The sequence below is a fragment of the Electrophorus electricus genome, chromosome 25, assembly GCF_013358815.1.
Source record: "Electrophorus electricus isolate fEleEle1 chromosome 25, fEleEle1.pri, whole genome shotgun sequence".
Taxonomy (NCBI): Eukaryota; Metazoa; Chordata; class Actinopteri; order Gymnotiformes; family Gymnotidae; genus Electrophorus; species Electrophorus electricus.
Genome location: NC_049559.1, coordinates 8,781,223 through 8,797,332, shown reverse-complemented (window position 1 = coordinate 8,797,332; position 16,110 = coordinate 8,781,223). Strand labels below are relative to the sequence as shown.

The following is a 16,110-nucleotide window of genomic DNA, read 5'->3' as shown; positions in this document are numbered from 1 at the left end:
CTCTTACTGTCCTGCCTGCCCGTACAAATGACAATGAAGCTCACCATGCAGGGGATATTTATGGAAATATACTTATGATATACTTATGATATACCTATGACTATGGCGACTATGTAGACTGTAGGAAACGAGACAAGGGGGAATTAGTCATGGTTAAAATAGTGATGTGATTTACATGAATGTTTTACATTAAAGAATGACATAACATGTAAAATGATTACAAGTGAATGTTGGGTTATAGCTTTAAATTATCAATGGGACGTCTCGCAACGCCCCTCTGGTCCCGTCCAATCAGAAGTCTTCAAATGTATACGAGCCGACGTAGGCAACCAATGGAAATGTGCTATGAGACGACCGTGGGAACATGGCGCTCCACATATTCCGAGCTTGCAGGAAGGATTCTGTACTGTAAGTTTTAAATGCCTCTCAGACTATTCTTGGTCCTCTTTAGACGTTCATCCCGTGACACGTATTTGCTTTAACGCATGCGAATGCGTTTGTTTCTCTGCTTACCAAGACACGCAAGAAAACCCCCCAAACCCCAACGACAATAAAGGTGACAAAACCATGTAGCATTTGTGCTAAGTAGTGTTGTTTAGCAATGTGCGTTTTTGCAATATGCCTTTTTCCAAGATCGCCTTCTGCGTTGTAAAAATACACTCTTCTGGTGAAAGAGTCTGGGAACACGTTCTGCTTGGAAAGCCATGCCGAGCCATGACTGTCGTATGAAATGTCTGTGACTGCAGTCAAAAGGGAGCACTCATACTGCTCCCATCACCGTGTGTGTGTGTTTTAGTTATCGTTATCCTCTGCCGAGCTAGTGTATAAGGTTTTCGAGGGAATATTGTTAAATTCACACAATCCAGTCAGGCTTTTGATATTGTTTGTGTTTTACCTCAAATGTATGATCGTTCAAAAATGACATAGTAGACTAGGTAGCGTATTTACCGATTACAAATTGTACCCCTTTGTATGTCAGAGCAGTAGATGCTCACTGTCTACAAATATAGAAAAAAAGCTACCATTTAGCTTTTTAATGCAGATCATTTGCCCGGGTCTGTTGATGGTATCCGTATGGGAATTGTCAGAATGGTTTTATTGGTATTGGTTTATTGTCAGTAAATAGTTCATTTCTGTCTTCTGTCAGCTATTGCTTTTTACTCTGTATTGAGACTAAATAATTACATCTAATCAGGCATTTTGCAGTTATGATGACATTTAAAAATAAATTATGTTTAAGTTAAAAGGCAGCAAAAAGAGGAACGCATTTTAACTTAAATTACATTTTAAATCATATTATTTTGTCAAAAGGGTTAAATAGCAGTGCTATTTAGCAGGTGCTGATGTGGCTTATTGACAGAATGTACACCCCTGCTAAGTCTGTGGCCTGCTGCTCTGATTTCCTTCTGCACCGTAGGTTGTTTGGCATGCTTATGGTCATGCCCCATTTTCACACTGAAGTTTGATTAAGCTTGTGCGACTGCCTCTAAAGTCAGCGTGAAATCTTTAGACTCTACTTTTTTATTATTTAAATAGCTTGTCAACGGTTGACTCGACATTTTATGCTATTTTACATTTTTGCTACCAAAACATTTATTTGAACTAGGCATTTCTTCCTCTGCACACAATTTGTTCCTTTTCCATCAGTTCTATATTCGCTATAACACTGCCGTCTGTATTATAAATCGAGGGAAGAAACTGATTTGTTATTTTTAGTGTTCTTAGTATTTTGTATGTTTTGATTGTTGCTTAAAAGAAAGTTTCCCAACAGAGGTATACCAGCCACAAAGGTCGGAGGTCTCTAACTCCTGACCAGGGGGCACGTTAGAGAATGGAACAAGGAAAGACAAAAAAGTGAGAAGTTTCAGATCACTTAGGTTTGCCAATCGAGCTGTGAAACAGATAAACTTAAATAAACAGGGAGCACAGGAGCAAAAACATTCTCGTCTTTTTTTTTTTTTTTTGAGTCGACAAACAACCCGTCAGAATGTCCCGCTTCAATTAAGCAGTACAGTAATCTGTAAGAATGGTAGGCTATGTCTGCACATGATTTGCCTTGAGAGACTTTAATGAGGAACTTCTAACAGTTTAAATGTCAATTACAAAGAAAGCAAGGTTTTAAGGTCCCGGCAGTCCGCCCCTATTGGTCATTGGGATTGTGGTGCCAGGTGGCTTTAATCTGAGGCAGATGAATTTCCAGAGGCGTTTCGCTGATGGCATTGAAAATCTACAGCATGACACGACAGTCACGCTAGGGCCCGTCACGCCAGGCTCCGTCAAATTTGCAGGTCGCGTGTGAGGTTGAAGCATGCGTGGTGACAGTTTCAGAGCCCGAGGTTTTCCAAGGCACTGCCTTGAAGGTGTGTTTAGCTGCGTTAATTAAAGCCACCAATTCCTCATTGTCTGGAAGATTAAGTCATTTGCTTGTCTCTTCTTAGAGAGGACATATGAACTCATTAACAGAAAGTGTTGTGTATTTTTAACAGTTTTCTTTCCTGCTTTTTATCCCCTCATTTGTTTAATTTAATTTTTTTTAATGACTTGGCTAAGCTTGTCAGTTACCATGTGGCTGACAGCACAACTGCGTTCCTCTCCAGATTATATGATTTTACGGTGAGTTTCTCAGGAAGTGCTTGTAAGGGCACATGCTTTATGGACAACCGACAGTCTTGTCTTATACTTGCGGGCTGTGGCATGTCACCAACACCTGCACGGCAGATATGCAGAAGCATCCCAGAGAAAACACAGGGTGCTATGAACTCTGCAAGTGATGAACGTGGCCTCGAGCTTTTCAATTACATTGGTGAGGCCTGGATGTTAACGGGCAGCTTCCTCTTTTGAGGGCTGCCAAAGCTTTATAGCACAGGTTATAAAACCCTGAGGTATAATGTGCTACTATAACTTTTTCAATTAGGAGCAACTGTGCACAGGTCTGTAGATACGTGGCAGGGATGGTAAGCAATTTTAGGGAGGCATTTAGCATAAATTGAAGGGGAATTTTCAAATAGCCTCAGTTAATGAACTATTTAGGAAGCTATGTGAATTTGTCTGTTCGTATGCGCCCTTCTGAAATCCAGAAGGTCTGTTCTGTTTTGAGACCCATTTTGTATAATAACAGGATTTTAGTAAGCTGCACAAGGCTGTCCTAATATACTCCATGCCAAGGACTGTCAGAGTTGATAATTAACATTTTCATTTTGAACGAGTGACCCTGCTTGAACAGCACCTGAAGTTGTACTTGGCACAAAAACTCCACCCTCCATTGTGGCTACAAGAGAAATTCAGCTAAACGTCTGCACTTCTGATACTCATAATGCATGGAATGACTGTGAAGTTTGAAAACGGCGTTCTCTGCGAAGGGCAGTTTTAAATATACAAAACCGACGGCCCCGCCCATCTGGTTCAGGCGTGGCAAGCCTGTCTGCAAACAAATGAGCGCTGAGCAAACAGCACCATGCTGACAGGTCATTTCCACGTTAAATTGTGCTGGTGACCGAAGCAGAGGTGTGTGGCCTTCACACAGGTTAGGGTGAGAGCAATTTAAGCCCACCGTTAGAGAGCGCCACAGCCAGGCTCACCGGAGCAGTGGTCAGCAGCTCAGCCCGTGTCCTCGTACTTTGGTGGACTCCCGACACTCCCCGAAACTCATAGCTGAGAAACTGCTTCAGGAGGCCAGCTATGGAGCAAGTCAGGTCTTCGATGCCTTTACTACAAAACGAGGGAGGTGGTTTTTGACGCCACTTCCAGCTTTTCCCGCCGTAAAGGGTGAAAAGCTGCAGTCAAGCGTGAGGCACGTATATTTGTCTTTGCTGGCTGCACTACTCTAGAAAGCATGATGGAGAGTAAAAGCAACAACGTTCTTTCCAAAAAAAAGTTTCTTTCTGGCGCTCTCCTTTCAGAGCAGTGCATCAATAAATCGCTCTATTACCTGTTGTTGACCCTCCTAAGCCAGCCTTTGAAATTTGTTACAGAGCATTAACTTAACACATGTCGCAGAGGGAAAACAAAGAGTGGGTAACAAGACTGGGGGCCAGCTGAGTAAACTGAGTGTGAAGGGACATTGGTCCAGAGCGCCCTCTTGTTCTGAAGGGAACCGAAAAAGCCCATAAGGCTGACAGATGGAGATTTCTTGCTTCGGGTCCCCACAGACGAAGAAAAACACCGGCCCAAACAAGTGGCTAGGCCCTCGGCGCTGGGCGCTTTGATCAGCAGCGGGACTCGGCCCGAGAGAGGCACCTCCGATACGCCGTGGAGCCGCATCTGTATAAACATGGCCTGCAAGGAATGTGTGAACAATGCAACAAAAGAATCCTGTTCTAAAGCCGGACAGCTGGCCAGGGCAAGAAATGTGTGGCTAGACGGATCATGGGATCCAGTTTAAATTAATAGTGTTCGGAAGAGGGTTTTTCTTTAAAAAAAAGAAAAAAGAAAGATACTGTTTTTTCTGTAATGCAATAGTTAGCAAAAATACTCAATTTTATCATAAAATAAATAAATTAATAATCTTTTTCATTTTTGCTGTATTATGAAAACAGTACATTAACATATTTACATGAAGTGTGATTTATTAGTTTTCCATTGTTTAGTCCTAAGACGGCGCAAGCAAGCTAATTATTAAAAAGCTAAAAAGAAAACGGGCTTGTGGAAGGCGCAGAGCTTCTTCCTGCAATGGGCCTAATTGGATTTCAGCCTGTTCGGTTTGTTGGCTCGCTACATGGCGTACCATGCGTAGCCCATCATCCGGAGGGCCGAGCTGTGTGAAGGCTCTCGCGGAAACCCGTCCCCGCGCGTGCCAGGAGCGCCCATGATCACCACCTGTTTTCTGTCTTATGCGTCACTCTAATGAACTTCAGCGTGTGCGGCGGCGCTTCTGAGAGCAGCGGGCTGAGGCGGCAGGAATTCTCGCTGCGTCCTCACGGGGTCAGTGTTCACAATGTTCTGCTGAACTCCGGAGCCGCAAGATGGGTGGGCATGGCGCTTGCTTTGAAGGAAATGAACTTTCAGGTTTGGAAGAGAAAATAACACCATTTTTAACACTTCTTTATGGTTTTACCTTTTAGAATTTTGAGTTCTCAATTGGAGTCATTTTAAGGAATATACGTCACTGTTTATTATGGAACTATGATGGAGAAAAAAAAAGAATTGCTGTGATTTACATTAACAAAATAAAACCTTTTTATATAGCATAGGTTGTATATAGCATAGAAGATAACAACATATTTTTAGTGCATTATCAGAAACATTAACTTCAATATAATGCTCTAAATTTTAGTCATAAGCAGTGAGTGGTGTTGAGCTTGTGATTTTTTTTCTTCACTGAAAAGCCATAAATGAATGATTATTATGGGCGTGTTGTGTATTAATAATTCTATGTATATCGATATGTTTCACTGCACGCATTTCTGAATAATCCATTTTACTGCAGCTTCACTCTGTCATTAAGGTCTACACAGCCACCTCCGATAAGCAAATTCTACATGAAAAGAAAAATCCTAAAAAAAACCCCAAAGAACTTAGAGAGAAATCAGCCACTTGCAGTGGAACATGCGATGAAACAAAATCCCCCTTAAAAAAAAAAAAAGGAAAAAAAATCTTTTTTTTTTTTTTAAAGAACTTCAGCAGTAGTAATTCAGAACTTGAACAGGAGCAATGACACGAGTTCCCAGTGCAGGAGCGCATAGTTGGGTTTCCCGTCCCCATGTGTCCACAAGCCTGCTCCTGTTCCACCGGTCCTCATTAGCTTTGGAAAGTAGTGCATCTGGGTGCAGTGTTTCCCGGGGACGGGGGCCATCGGGGGTGCCGTGGTGGTAGTGTGTGTGTGATAGGTGGAGCCGCCTGTCACGACTTGCACTTCCTCAGTCCGGCTCTGTTTGGCTCGGGTATGGAAGTGGTGTCCGCTTTAATTTACGGCCGGGCACGCGATCTACTGCGGCGGGGGTTGCAAAGTGCTTTGCACTTTTAAAACACCACTTGTACTTTGTGTAAATGCTTTGTAATGTTGCTAGTGGTTCGAGGCTGTGTGTCTGCTGGGTTGCATGTGCACTTCCTGCAGATACAGCCCAGCCTCTGGCTCCCAGAGCAACACGCGCATGGAGGATTTCATATGTGATTGAATGTTCATTTTATTGAAGCTCTCAAATGCTGGATTTATATTACTGGGCTTTTCTTATCATAATAGCTTTTTGGTGCTCGGGGTATTTCCTATTAGTGGAGTTGACAGGGTTCTTATTTGTTAGGTTTCCTTTTCCCTTTGAGTATTTAGGTGTGCTTCTGGTGAAACAGATTTTTCAAGAATGATGTTTTTGAAGACACGTGTTTTGGATATGAACTGCTGGTGTCTGACTTCTTATGAGTTTGTCCTGTGCCAGTTTTTTCTGGCAGAACTCCTGACTGTGCTGAATATGTACAGACCTTTGGCAAACATAACTCTATTATAGAGTATGTTTTTACTAACAAACAAAAATTAACCTTGACCATTGGAATGATTTCGTTTGTGGAAATGTTTTCTATGAATCATACAATACTTTCTGGGTGATTAGACATGATTAAACATGTCACTGTTTACTTTGTAGAACACAGCTTTTTGTGCACGCAGCACTGACATAATAGTGGCGAAGTATTATCCTAGTAAGCCAGCTTTTTTTGGTTGGTTGTTTATATTTTCAAGGCATACCCTAACCTGAGGTGTTTAACTGTACACTCTTCTGTGGCTACTCGGTTTCCTCTGTTTCAGTAAGAGTGTTTTAGGACTGTGGTGACCTTGAAAACCCTCCTTATTGTGGAAATCTCTAAATTTCTTCCCTACTTTCCTTTAATTTTTTTTCCCCCTGCCAGTACCTTGCCCATATTTGCCATGGCTTTAAGAGTGAGACTGGACCAGAGCTAGCAGCTTTATACCCTGTAACCTTTCTCAGATCTCAAGGTCATAGATTTTCTCTGTTGCTCTTTTAAGCTCTCTAGGATCAGCTCCCAAACACAAACAAGGCCTGGTGTACTCTGGCTCCGCCTCCCCCACGTACCACCTGGATCTCCCCCGCTCAGAATGGTTGCTCACAATGGCCCCGCCTCATGTGGATGTCCTATCAGCGAGCGCGAGGTGACTGGGGGCACGCGTTTGCTGCGGAAGCCAAGCAGGCGAGTCAGGCTGTTTGCTTTGTCCCCTTAATGGGGTGTGTGATGGGCCCCTGGTCACATCACTCCGAGCACTGGCCTGTTGGTGCTGCAGCTCATTAGAACCAGGCCATGGTCCCGCCACATGCACACGAGCACAACCCAGCCGAGGAGGTCTCCCTCCTGCTCCCCACCCTGTCTCACTGACACACACACACACACACACACATATACACACACACACACACACACACACACACATACATACACAGAAATCTCTGTACTCCAAGGACAGGTGTCTGTGTCCACATCACTCATCCTAATGATGCATGTGCCTTTTCGTGTTAGTCAGCCAGTAAGTTGGTTACAGTGAGAGGTTTAGGGTCTCCCCCTCCTCCACCTCTCCACACATAATGTTTGTTTGGTGAAGTTTTGTTTGTTTATTGTTTCCAGATGGCCACCCTCAACTTTGCCTGCGTGGCTTTCCAGTTCCCAGCGAGTGTTTTATAGTCTTGGCTCCAGCGCTTATCCTGTTTCCTAGCCCCTGCTTTATGACGGGTCCGTTTTCCTCCAAACCGGGAACAACTGTCAGAAGCTGTCTGCACTCTTCTGGAGTGAAAAGAAGCATCTAATCATTGTTTTGACGCCATGAAGTTTTAGCCGAGGTCTAAGGGTCACTAGCGAGGTGAGCGTCCCCGAGGCTCCGTTCCGCTCACGTTATTCCCGTATCAGGCCCCAGCCAAAGGCCTTTGTTCATGGAGGTGCAATGAAATGGGGGGCTTTTGTTACGAGGGAGGACTGATGAGGCTGGGAACCTTTTTGCATGCTTGCGTCTGGGCACCATTAAGTGCACGTCACTTATTTACAGGAAAAGGGCAGGTCTGTGCCGGCTGTAAAGGCAGGGGCAGACGGCCTTACTCATCGGATGCGGTTAAGGGCAGAGTGCTCCCGGCTTTGTTAAGCCCTCCGCTCCTTTAATAGGGCCCTTTTATTTTTCGCCCCTCGACGGCATTCCAATTCCCTTAATCTCATTTCGGCGGGTGACTTAACCCAGCGAGACCGGGCCATCGGGCCGTTGGCCAAAACCAAACGGGGTGGCTCGGTCCTGGGTCAAAGGCGCTGCCGCCGTCGGGAACCGAGACCGGCGTCCTCCACGTTGGCCCCTCAGGAAGGCTCCCACCTATGCCTGGTCGGGGCGGAGAGACAAGAAACGAAGCCTCGTTTTCTCTGGTGCCATCGAGCTCACCCTGCATCACCTTCGGTCACAGGATCGCTGGCGTGTTGCTAAGGAGCCAGGACAGCCGAGCCACGATCAGGGAGTGGACCTCGGCGCCGTCCTGGCCCTGACCCTGGGCTGCCACGTGTCGGTGACGTGGCCTTCATTGGCATCAGGTTTACAGTGTATATGCCAAAATGGTAACAGATGATTTGGAACTTGTCAGGTGTACTTGACGCTGTTAACAGCTGGTGGCTCAGTGCTTCACTCATCACGCAAATGAAGGTTAGAGGTCATTAAGCACTTAGGTCTGTAAGCTCACGACAGCAAAATTAAACCGCAGTTGTGAGATGATAAAGCTTTAAGATCTTCTCAACTAGAAAAAGTTTAAGGTGCTGAATTTCCATTTTGACCAATTTGCATGTGTCTCCTTTTCTTTGATTCATTTTGTCATGCAGTGCCAGAATTCTCTTTTGATCACAGACCTGTTCAGTCTAGACAAAACCGCTTCATGTGGAAGGTTAGAATCTTTGAGCTTTTAAAGTCAAAGTGAAGCCTTAGATATATCTGACAGCCTAATGTCTAAGCCCAGCAGTACCTTATACTATCCAGAGTAAGATCACTGGGGAGTGAGTGCAAAATTCTGTTGTGGCACAGATTGGTAGGGGCGGCGTCTAGTAGCTGAAGGTTGACTCATGTGTAGGAGGTCACGTGATGAAGAGAAAGAAATTAAATAATTCTGTGCTATTGCTTTCATAATGTGATGGCAATTAGCCTGAAGCTATACGTGCGTGGTGTGTGATTTTGTGAATGTTAACCAGGTCTGGTGTATAAGTATATGATTTTATTGCCGGCTCCGTTTTGTTTCATGAACAACGTGGAGGCACTGTGATGCTCATTTGAAAGCATGTTTAATTGATGCACAGAATGCAGAGATCCATCTGGGGAAATGCTGTTTAGATCAAACGGCCCCTTTTCAAATAGTTTACTTCTAGACTAATTATCAGCTAATGGCTGATGTGCCAGCAAACAACTAGACTAATTAGGCCTATTCTCTGATGCTGCTTTTGCGAGAGCACAAAGTGAATTATTTTAACACCTTTGTAAATGTCCCCAGTAGAGCATTTTTTAAAAATCTAAACCAGCCACAGCTGGTACGTTTTTTTGGGGATTTTTTGGGGGTTTTTTGCAAGAGCTTTCTCATACATATTTACATTTTTGCAGGCTTTCCAAATCAGGTTTGTCAACTGTAGAACCATTTTTGGGTGGCTTGTAATATTTTGCTTATCTACTGGAAAAATTTTATGACACTTTCTCCATATTACAGCGCACACCTGATATGGGAAGAGCCTGGCTAAACGCAGCTGCCTGAGGCTGTTTTCCGTGCTTATGCCGTTTTGAAAGGGCATGGAAGGAATGGTTTGTTTTGCTAAAAGGGTCCTCCAAAAGGTTGAACTTTTCCGGCAGAGTCCTACACATGGCTTTTGGAGCTACCGGTTTCTATTACTGTCGTCGGTGTGAATTTCAGTTCACCCGGCAGGAAGGGCTGCAATTATGAAGATGTGAGGGCTTCAAGCGGGGTCATTGGAAAGTGACGACCCAGGAACAGGAATAAAGTCTCTGCATGCCTGGCCACTACAGGGCCTTTCTCGTTAATTCTGTTGCTGGCTCATCCCCGCCAAACCCAGTTTGTCCAGTTGTCGCTGCTATGATCCGTCCATCCCACGATGGGCCCGTCACACGACATGCAGATTAAGGCAACCGGATGCAAAATATGAAATGGAATAAAATAACGACTGGGGGCCTTTCTTCTGTGTTTGATGGTTTTTTTGGAATTCCCTCCCCAGGTCATGCTCGCCCACGCCGGCCACCCATTCGATGCAGTTTGATGTTTTGTCCGATATTTGTTCCCATTTAGGGGCCCTCTGTCGTGTTCGCCCGGCTGGGCCATCTGAGGCCCGGGCATGGCTGGAGCACCGCTGGTAGCCTGCCCACAGACACATCGCCATGCCTGTTAGGCCTGGGCCGCAGCCGTGCGCTCCTCCCCGACGGCTATTGTTTACCCTCGCGGGCCCCAGCTGTTGCGAGAGGTGATAGCCACGCTCCCTGTGCCGAACCCCCAAAAACCTCAGGCTCCGCGCTGTTGCACCCCAAACACCAAATAGGCGCATTAGACACACCACATTAAGAGGCTGCTGGTCTGGAGGTGGGTGCATGTCCCTCAGGGCCTTGCTCTTCTGCCTCTTCACACCTCAGCACCCTCCTGGAAACACACACACACAATCACGCTCGCTCTGTCTGGACAGATCAGGGGGCATGACTCTGTGAAAAGCTTAGGCTCAACGCTTTGTAATGCGCCTTTCACCACTCCACCCTCCTCCCTCACCCTGCCTTGCCTCCATTCACACAACAGTACAACAGTCTCACGATTTAGATATTCTGCCTTGGGTTGCCATCGCGGTCATTGTTGAGATTTTTTTTTAACCCTGTGACTGCTGGCACTGGGTCTGATGTGCCGCGTTGCCGCCTTTGTGAGCCCCTCCGTTTCCCCACTATCCAACTCCCTCTGTGCCTGTGGAAGTGTATGCCCAACCCCAGCTCTGAGAAAATACCCACAAGGCCAGTCACACCATATGCAGCATTGCCCCCCCCCCCCGCCCCCCTTCTTTTTTTAATATTATGCTGGCTCTGAATCACAACACAGCAGGGTATTCCTAAACACGTAAACGAATTCACAGCTAAATGCTCCTATACGCAGGACAGTGCCACTGCCTAAGGGGGAGTGGGCTCTCTTGCTAGCAGCTGAACCGGGCCTTGCTGTGGACACAGCAGAAAGAAGAGAGACATGGGGGGAAAAATGGAAGCGCGAATAAGTGTTAGCATTAGCAAACAGTTAGGGAAATCTCCACCATATGGATCCAGTGGCTCCTCATACAGCTACTGCTTCAGTTTGGAATAGGTGGATTAATGAATGAGCTGAAACGCTAACAAAACCACCCAACTGGACTTTTGGCTATGTGGATTTTTTTTTAAAAATGCGGTCATAGCCCAGGGAGCGCGGCTGATTGGATCAATAATGCAACCCTGGGACCAGGGACAGGTTGACCCACACCCTGCTTAATGAAAGCAATGGTGGCGTTTCTGCTCTTGTAATGAACTTTACCATGAACGTACTTGAGCATGACTTTGTCTCGGAGCAGTGCAAATGGAATTGCCCCCTGATGGTTTGGAATGCACCCAGCTGGCCTTTAAAAGGTGATAATTGGAAAATACAGGATACAGCTATAGTCAGAGAAGGGACTTCGTGTTCCACTGATTTAACCAGTGCATGCGTGATATGGGGCTATTCTGAGTTTGCCTTAAAAAGCTCTCAATTTTTGATTTCAGTTTGCTTTTGGTGGGAGCCAATCACTTTCCAGGGTGGTACATTGGGGGGGGGGGGGGGGGGGGGGGGGGGGTGCCCTACAAATGTAGAATCCTTAGTGACTTATACACACTAGAACATCTTCGTACATATGTTCAGCTTTGTGAATAAAGAATGAAGAAACATTGATATGATGCTGTTATACTACAAGCGTTCCCCTAAGAATGATGCACTCTACTCCCATTTTCTACTTAACCCAAATCTGAATATGGAGGGATGGGGTAGAACTAATCCCATTCAATGGCAGTCTTATCGGAAGTTCTTCGTTTTGAGCTCCGAGCTTACGTGCCTCTCTGTGGCCAGGAGAGCCTGGACAAAAGACGTGAGCTTCAAAACCTCACCCCTCTCCTTCGCTCTTCTCCTCTCTTCCACTCCTCCCTTCTTCTCCCCTCTCCTCCCCTCTCTTCTCTTTATTGTAGTCTTATAGCAGCGCATTAAGCCAGATGTGTTATTCCACCACCTCGGAGGAAGGAAGTCTTGAATCCTGGGATTTGGAGAAACCTTGGACCCTCGCAGGTCTAAATTGAAACCATTTCTGTGCTTCTCTTTTAACCCTGCGTAAGCAGGAGCAGGCAGCCTTCATTAGAGAACCTTGGCAGGGAGACCCTGCCTGTGCTACCGGTGAGCCCCAGCCCACAGCTGCAATGCGAGCCAAAGCTGTGATTCATAGCACGATCACAGCCGTGTCTGTTTGCGGAAAGCATTCGGAATTGCGGGCGAGCGCACAGATAAGGGTTATCACCGCTCAGCAGATATAGGCAGATTGCTCTGGTCGCGCCAAGCTCCTGCCATCCTGTTTGACCTGGGTGTCTCCAAAAAAGAAGTTTCCATCATTTGCATTTGGGGATCGTTTCTGTTCAAGCCACCGAAACACCGGACTGGACGTTGTCTAACAGCCAGCTCTGGGTTGCCGGCAGCGTTCCCATTCTAGATATGCACCTGGGGGGGGGCGCGAACATCCTGCTGCCATCCTGCGAGTCAGGGTGAAGTTGCAGCATTTCGACACCCACTGTCAGAATGCCGGGCCGCGCTGCCGCCCAGAGGCATATTGCTGGTTCACCTCTATTGCGCTGCGTGTTTTTGGAAAACATGGATTTTCTGTGTTTTTGGAAAACATGGATTTTCCGTGTTTTTGGAAAACATGGATTTTCCATGTTTTCCATGCCTGAGAGGTGACTGGAAGGGCTGGAATTCAGGAAGGAAGGGCGACAGCAGGGTGTCACCTGTCTCCACTACATCATCCCTCCTCTCCACACCCGCTCTGTACCTCCACCGCTGCACTTTCCAGCATGCTCCCTGGGCCTGCCCGGCCAGACCTCGAACTGGGAGCCTTTGTTGAGCTGATCAGCTCTGATCTTTTTAGTCGATTACTGGTCATCACAGAAGCTATAGCTTAAACAATTTATTTAGTGAGTGCTCTGTTTAGCCCCCTCTACGCCCTCTCCTTAAGCCCTCATGTTGTCCTGCTTGGTTTTCTGCTCTGTTTCTACTGATGCTCTGAAAACTGGTGTTCTGCTGGCATTTCCATTTGCATCCACCTGGCACTTTACTCCGTTCGTTAGCTAGAGATGCAAATATCACTCTCTCCTTCAGTCCCTCGCTCTCTCACTTCTTCATTCCCTCTCGGGGCTCCACCCCTTATTTGCATATTCCCTAAACCTTATTCTCCAGCATGATTTAAAGGCCCTGGAAACAGGGGCATTAAAACGGGTCTTTTGCATTAGTGGAGTGAGCGGGTCTGGATAAATGGCGGCAGGTTGTTCCTACAGAGGCTGGGGTCTGCACTCACCATGCCACAGGGCCCCGCACTGCCCTCAGGGGCAGATGAGCCGGTGAGGAATGTCAGACAGCAGGAACCGATCCCCCCAGATGTGAACGGCGGGAGAGCTCTGTGTTGTGGACCCAGGTGCTCGGTGGTAAACCCGAATCCTAAACCAACTCGGAGAATGCAGGCCATTGTCATTCCCAACGCTGGTACTTCCAGCTGTGTGCGAATTGTTGTTGATGGGGAGAAGTTACTTAAGAGAACTTGTACCATGGCTCCATGGTGCACGTGTGCACTGTGGAGTTTTTTCCCCACTGAGAGTGAATTTGTGGTGTAAATGCTAACGGCGGTGCCGATTTTTCTGTGTTCTACCTCTGAAGAGTGAGACCAAAGCCTGTTAAAGTCAGCCAGCCAGCGAAAGGCAGACTTTGTATAACTGTCTACACAATCACTCGTGTGCCTTGTTTACATGTAGGTGTGCGTTTTTCTTTCAGTTGGTAGGTGGGGTAGGTGAGAACTGGACCTGGTGGATGCTGGGAAGGTGGGTCACAGAAGTCACAAAACTCCCTGTGACGGCAAGAACTCCGGGCTCCGAGCCAGCAGTGATTGAAGCACCCGGATCAGGCTGCCGGAGAGGGAGGTCTCGCTGTTCTGATGCAGTGCTGCGTCCACGGGGTGTCTCCCTGACTCTCGCCCTCGCTGTGCCAAAACTAAAACACTGGAGAAGTCATTTGAGCCCTGGCATTATGAAGCCAGACATTAAAACGCCATCATTTCAAAGTTGTTTTTCTCTCAGTAGACCTTGTGTGGTGAACGAACGCCCCCTTCCAGCTCGGCTTGCTCGACTGGCCCTGCTATGCCGACAAGCTTCCTGCCGGCGATGACTGCAGGCCTAGTGGAAGCGTTTATGTGTGAGAGGGCATGAATTCTTCCTGATCCTCTAATAGTGCTGTAAATGGCCACATCGGTGGGTTGCCCTCTGCTCACTGATGCCAGGTCAGACATATCGGTCCGCTTATGGATAGCGGAGACGGTACCTGTGGCTGTTCTGGGCACACGGCGCCTCCGGTTGGACAGTGGGTGGCATGGGTCATGTCTGGTTCCTGCACACCCGTGAAAAAGGCACCTCTTATTTGGTCCCGGCACCCACTTTCTACCCAAGCATATTTGAGTTTATTGAGGCAATTTGGACCCCCAGAAACTGGGCTACGCATGTCTCTTTTTCACTCTTTCTCCAGTGCTCTCTGTCCAACACACTCTCTCTAGCATTCTTTCTAGCACTCTCTTTCTCTAGCTCACTCTCTTTCTCTCTCGGTTTTTGTCTCACACCCTTTTTCTTTCTCTCTGATCTTCTATGCGTTGATCTGTCAGTACAGCATATTCTTTACTCTCTCCGAGACTGGACCACCACAGCCTCATCCCCTCAGTTTTTCCTGCCAGTAGGTAATCAGAACATTTTGTACACAAACATGCAGTACCAGTGCTGTACCACTGGAGGGCGAGGCACACTCACCAGGCCATTGGCTAGCAGCTCTAGAGGAAGTGTCTGGAATTTGGCTAGATGAGGCCGTATCCAAGAAGCGGAGTGCTCACTCACGTAAACATGCTGTTTGGAGCGGAAATCAGACGATTTCTGGGCAAATCCGGAGCTGTATTGCTGGGTCTGTTTTGGTATTGTACCCACGTTGCCACCCCACCCATCTGTTACTGTGGCCTTCAGCGGGTACAGTGTGGGGCCAAGAGTCTGAAATGGTGGTTTGTGTGAGTGTGTGAGTGAGTGTGTGAGTGAGTGTGTGAGTGTGTGAGTGAGTGAGTGAGTGAGTGAGTGAGTGAGTGAGTGAGTGAGTGAGTGAGTGAGTGAGTGAGTGAGTGAGTGAGTGAGTGTGTGTGTGTGTGTGTGTGTGTGTGTGTGTGTGTGTGTGTGTGTGTGTACTGTAAAGAGACCCTGAAGGCTATGTCTTTGCTTCATTCTAGTTCACTCTGCTCCGCTGAAAGCTGGAACCAGAGTCAGCTTGAGTCTCATTCTCCCTGCTTAGGGCCCCAGCCACCTGTGGTGCAGCTAAGCAATCCATCTTTTTCTCTCTCTCTCTCTCTTTCTTTCTCTCTCTCTCTCTCTCTCACACACACACACACTGTCTTCTCTGACATAAAGAGCTCTGACATCTTAATGTTGAAATCTTCCATCAGTGAGGTTCAGTGTGTCGTTCTTTGGATAGATTCCATAATTTTTCCAGCTTTATTTGAAAAGAACAAGACAAATCAAACCCCAGTGCCCTGAACTGGGTAAATGTTAGCGTCTGTGAAGTGTATTTGTTTGTTATTGACTCAGTATTTAAAATGCACAAAAAATAGAAAAGGTAAAGATTTGCCTAGTCATACCCAACTGTGTGCGTGTATGTGTGTGTGTGTGTGTGTGTGTGCGCGCGTGTGTGTTTCATGCGTGTGTGTGTGTGTGTGTGTGTGTGTGTGTGTGTTGCCACAAATTGTTTCATTTCTGCCCCCCCCCCCCCCCCCCCCCCCCACACACACACACATACACACACCCCTTCAGGTCCCATCAGTGAGCTGGATTTTGTTTAAGTACAGCCACTGCAA

At 46.7% G+C, this 16,110-nt stretch overlaps 1 protein-coding gene across 1 annotated transcript in view; it reads left to right on the top strand.

Annotated features, from left to right (window-relative positions):
• Positions 1-327: 327 nt before the first annotated feature.
• Positions 328-16,110, top strand: part of clybl (citrate lyase beta like) — a 49,952-nt gene continuing 34,169 nt past the window's right edge. The window contains exon 1 of the mRNA XM_027001357.2: positions 328-408. Coding sequence (XP_026857158.2) covers positions 365-408 — 44 coding nt within the window. The 5' untranslated portion in view covers positions 328-364. The remainder of the gene's footprint in view (positions 409-16,110) is intronic.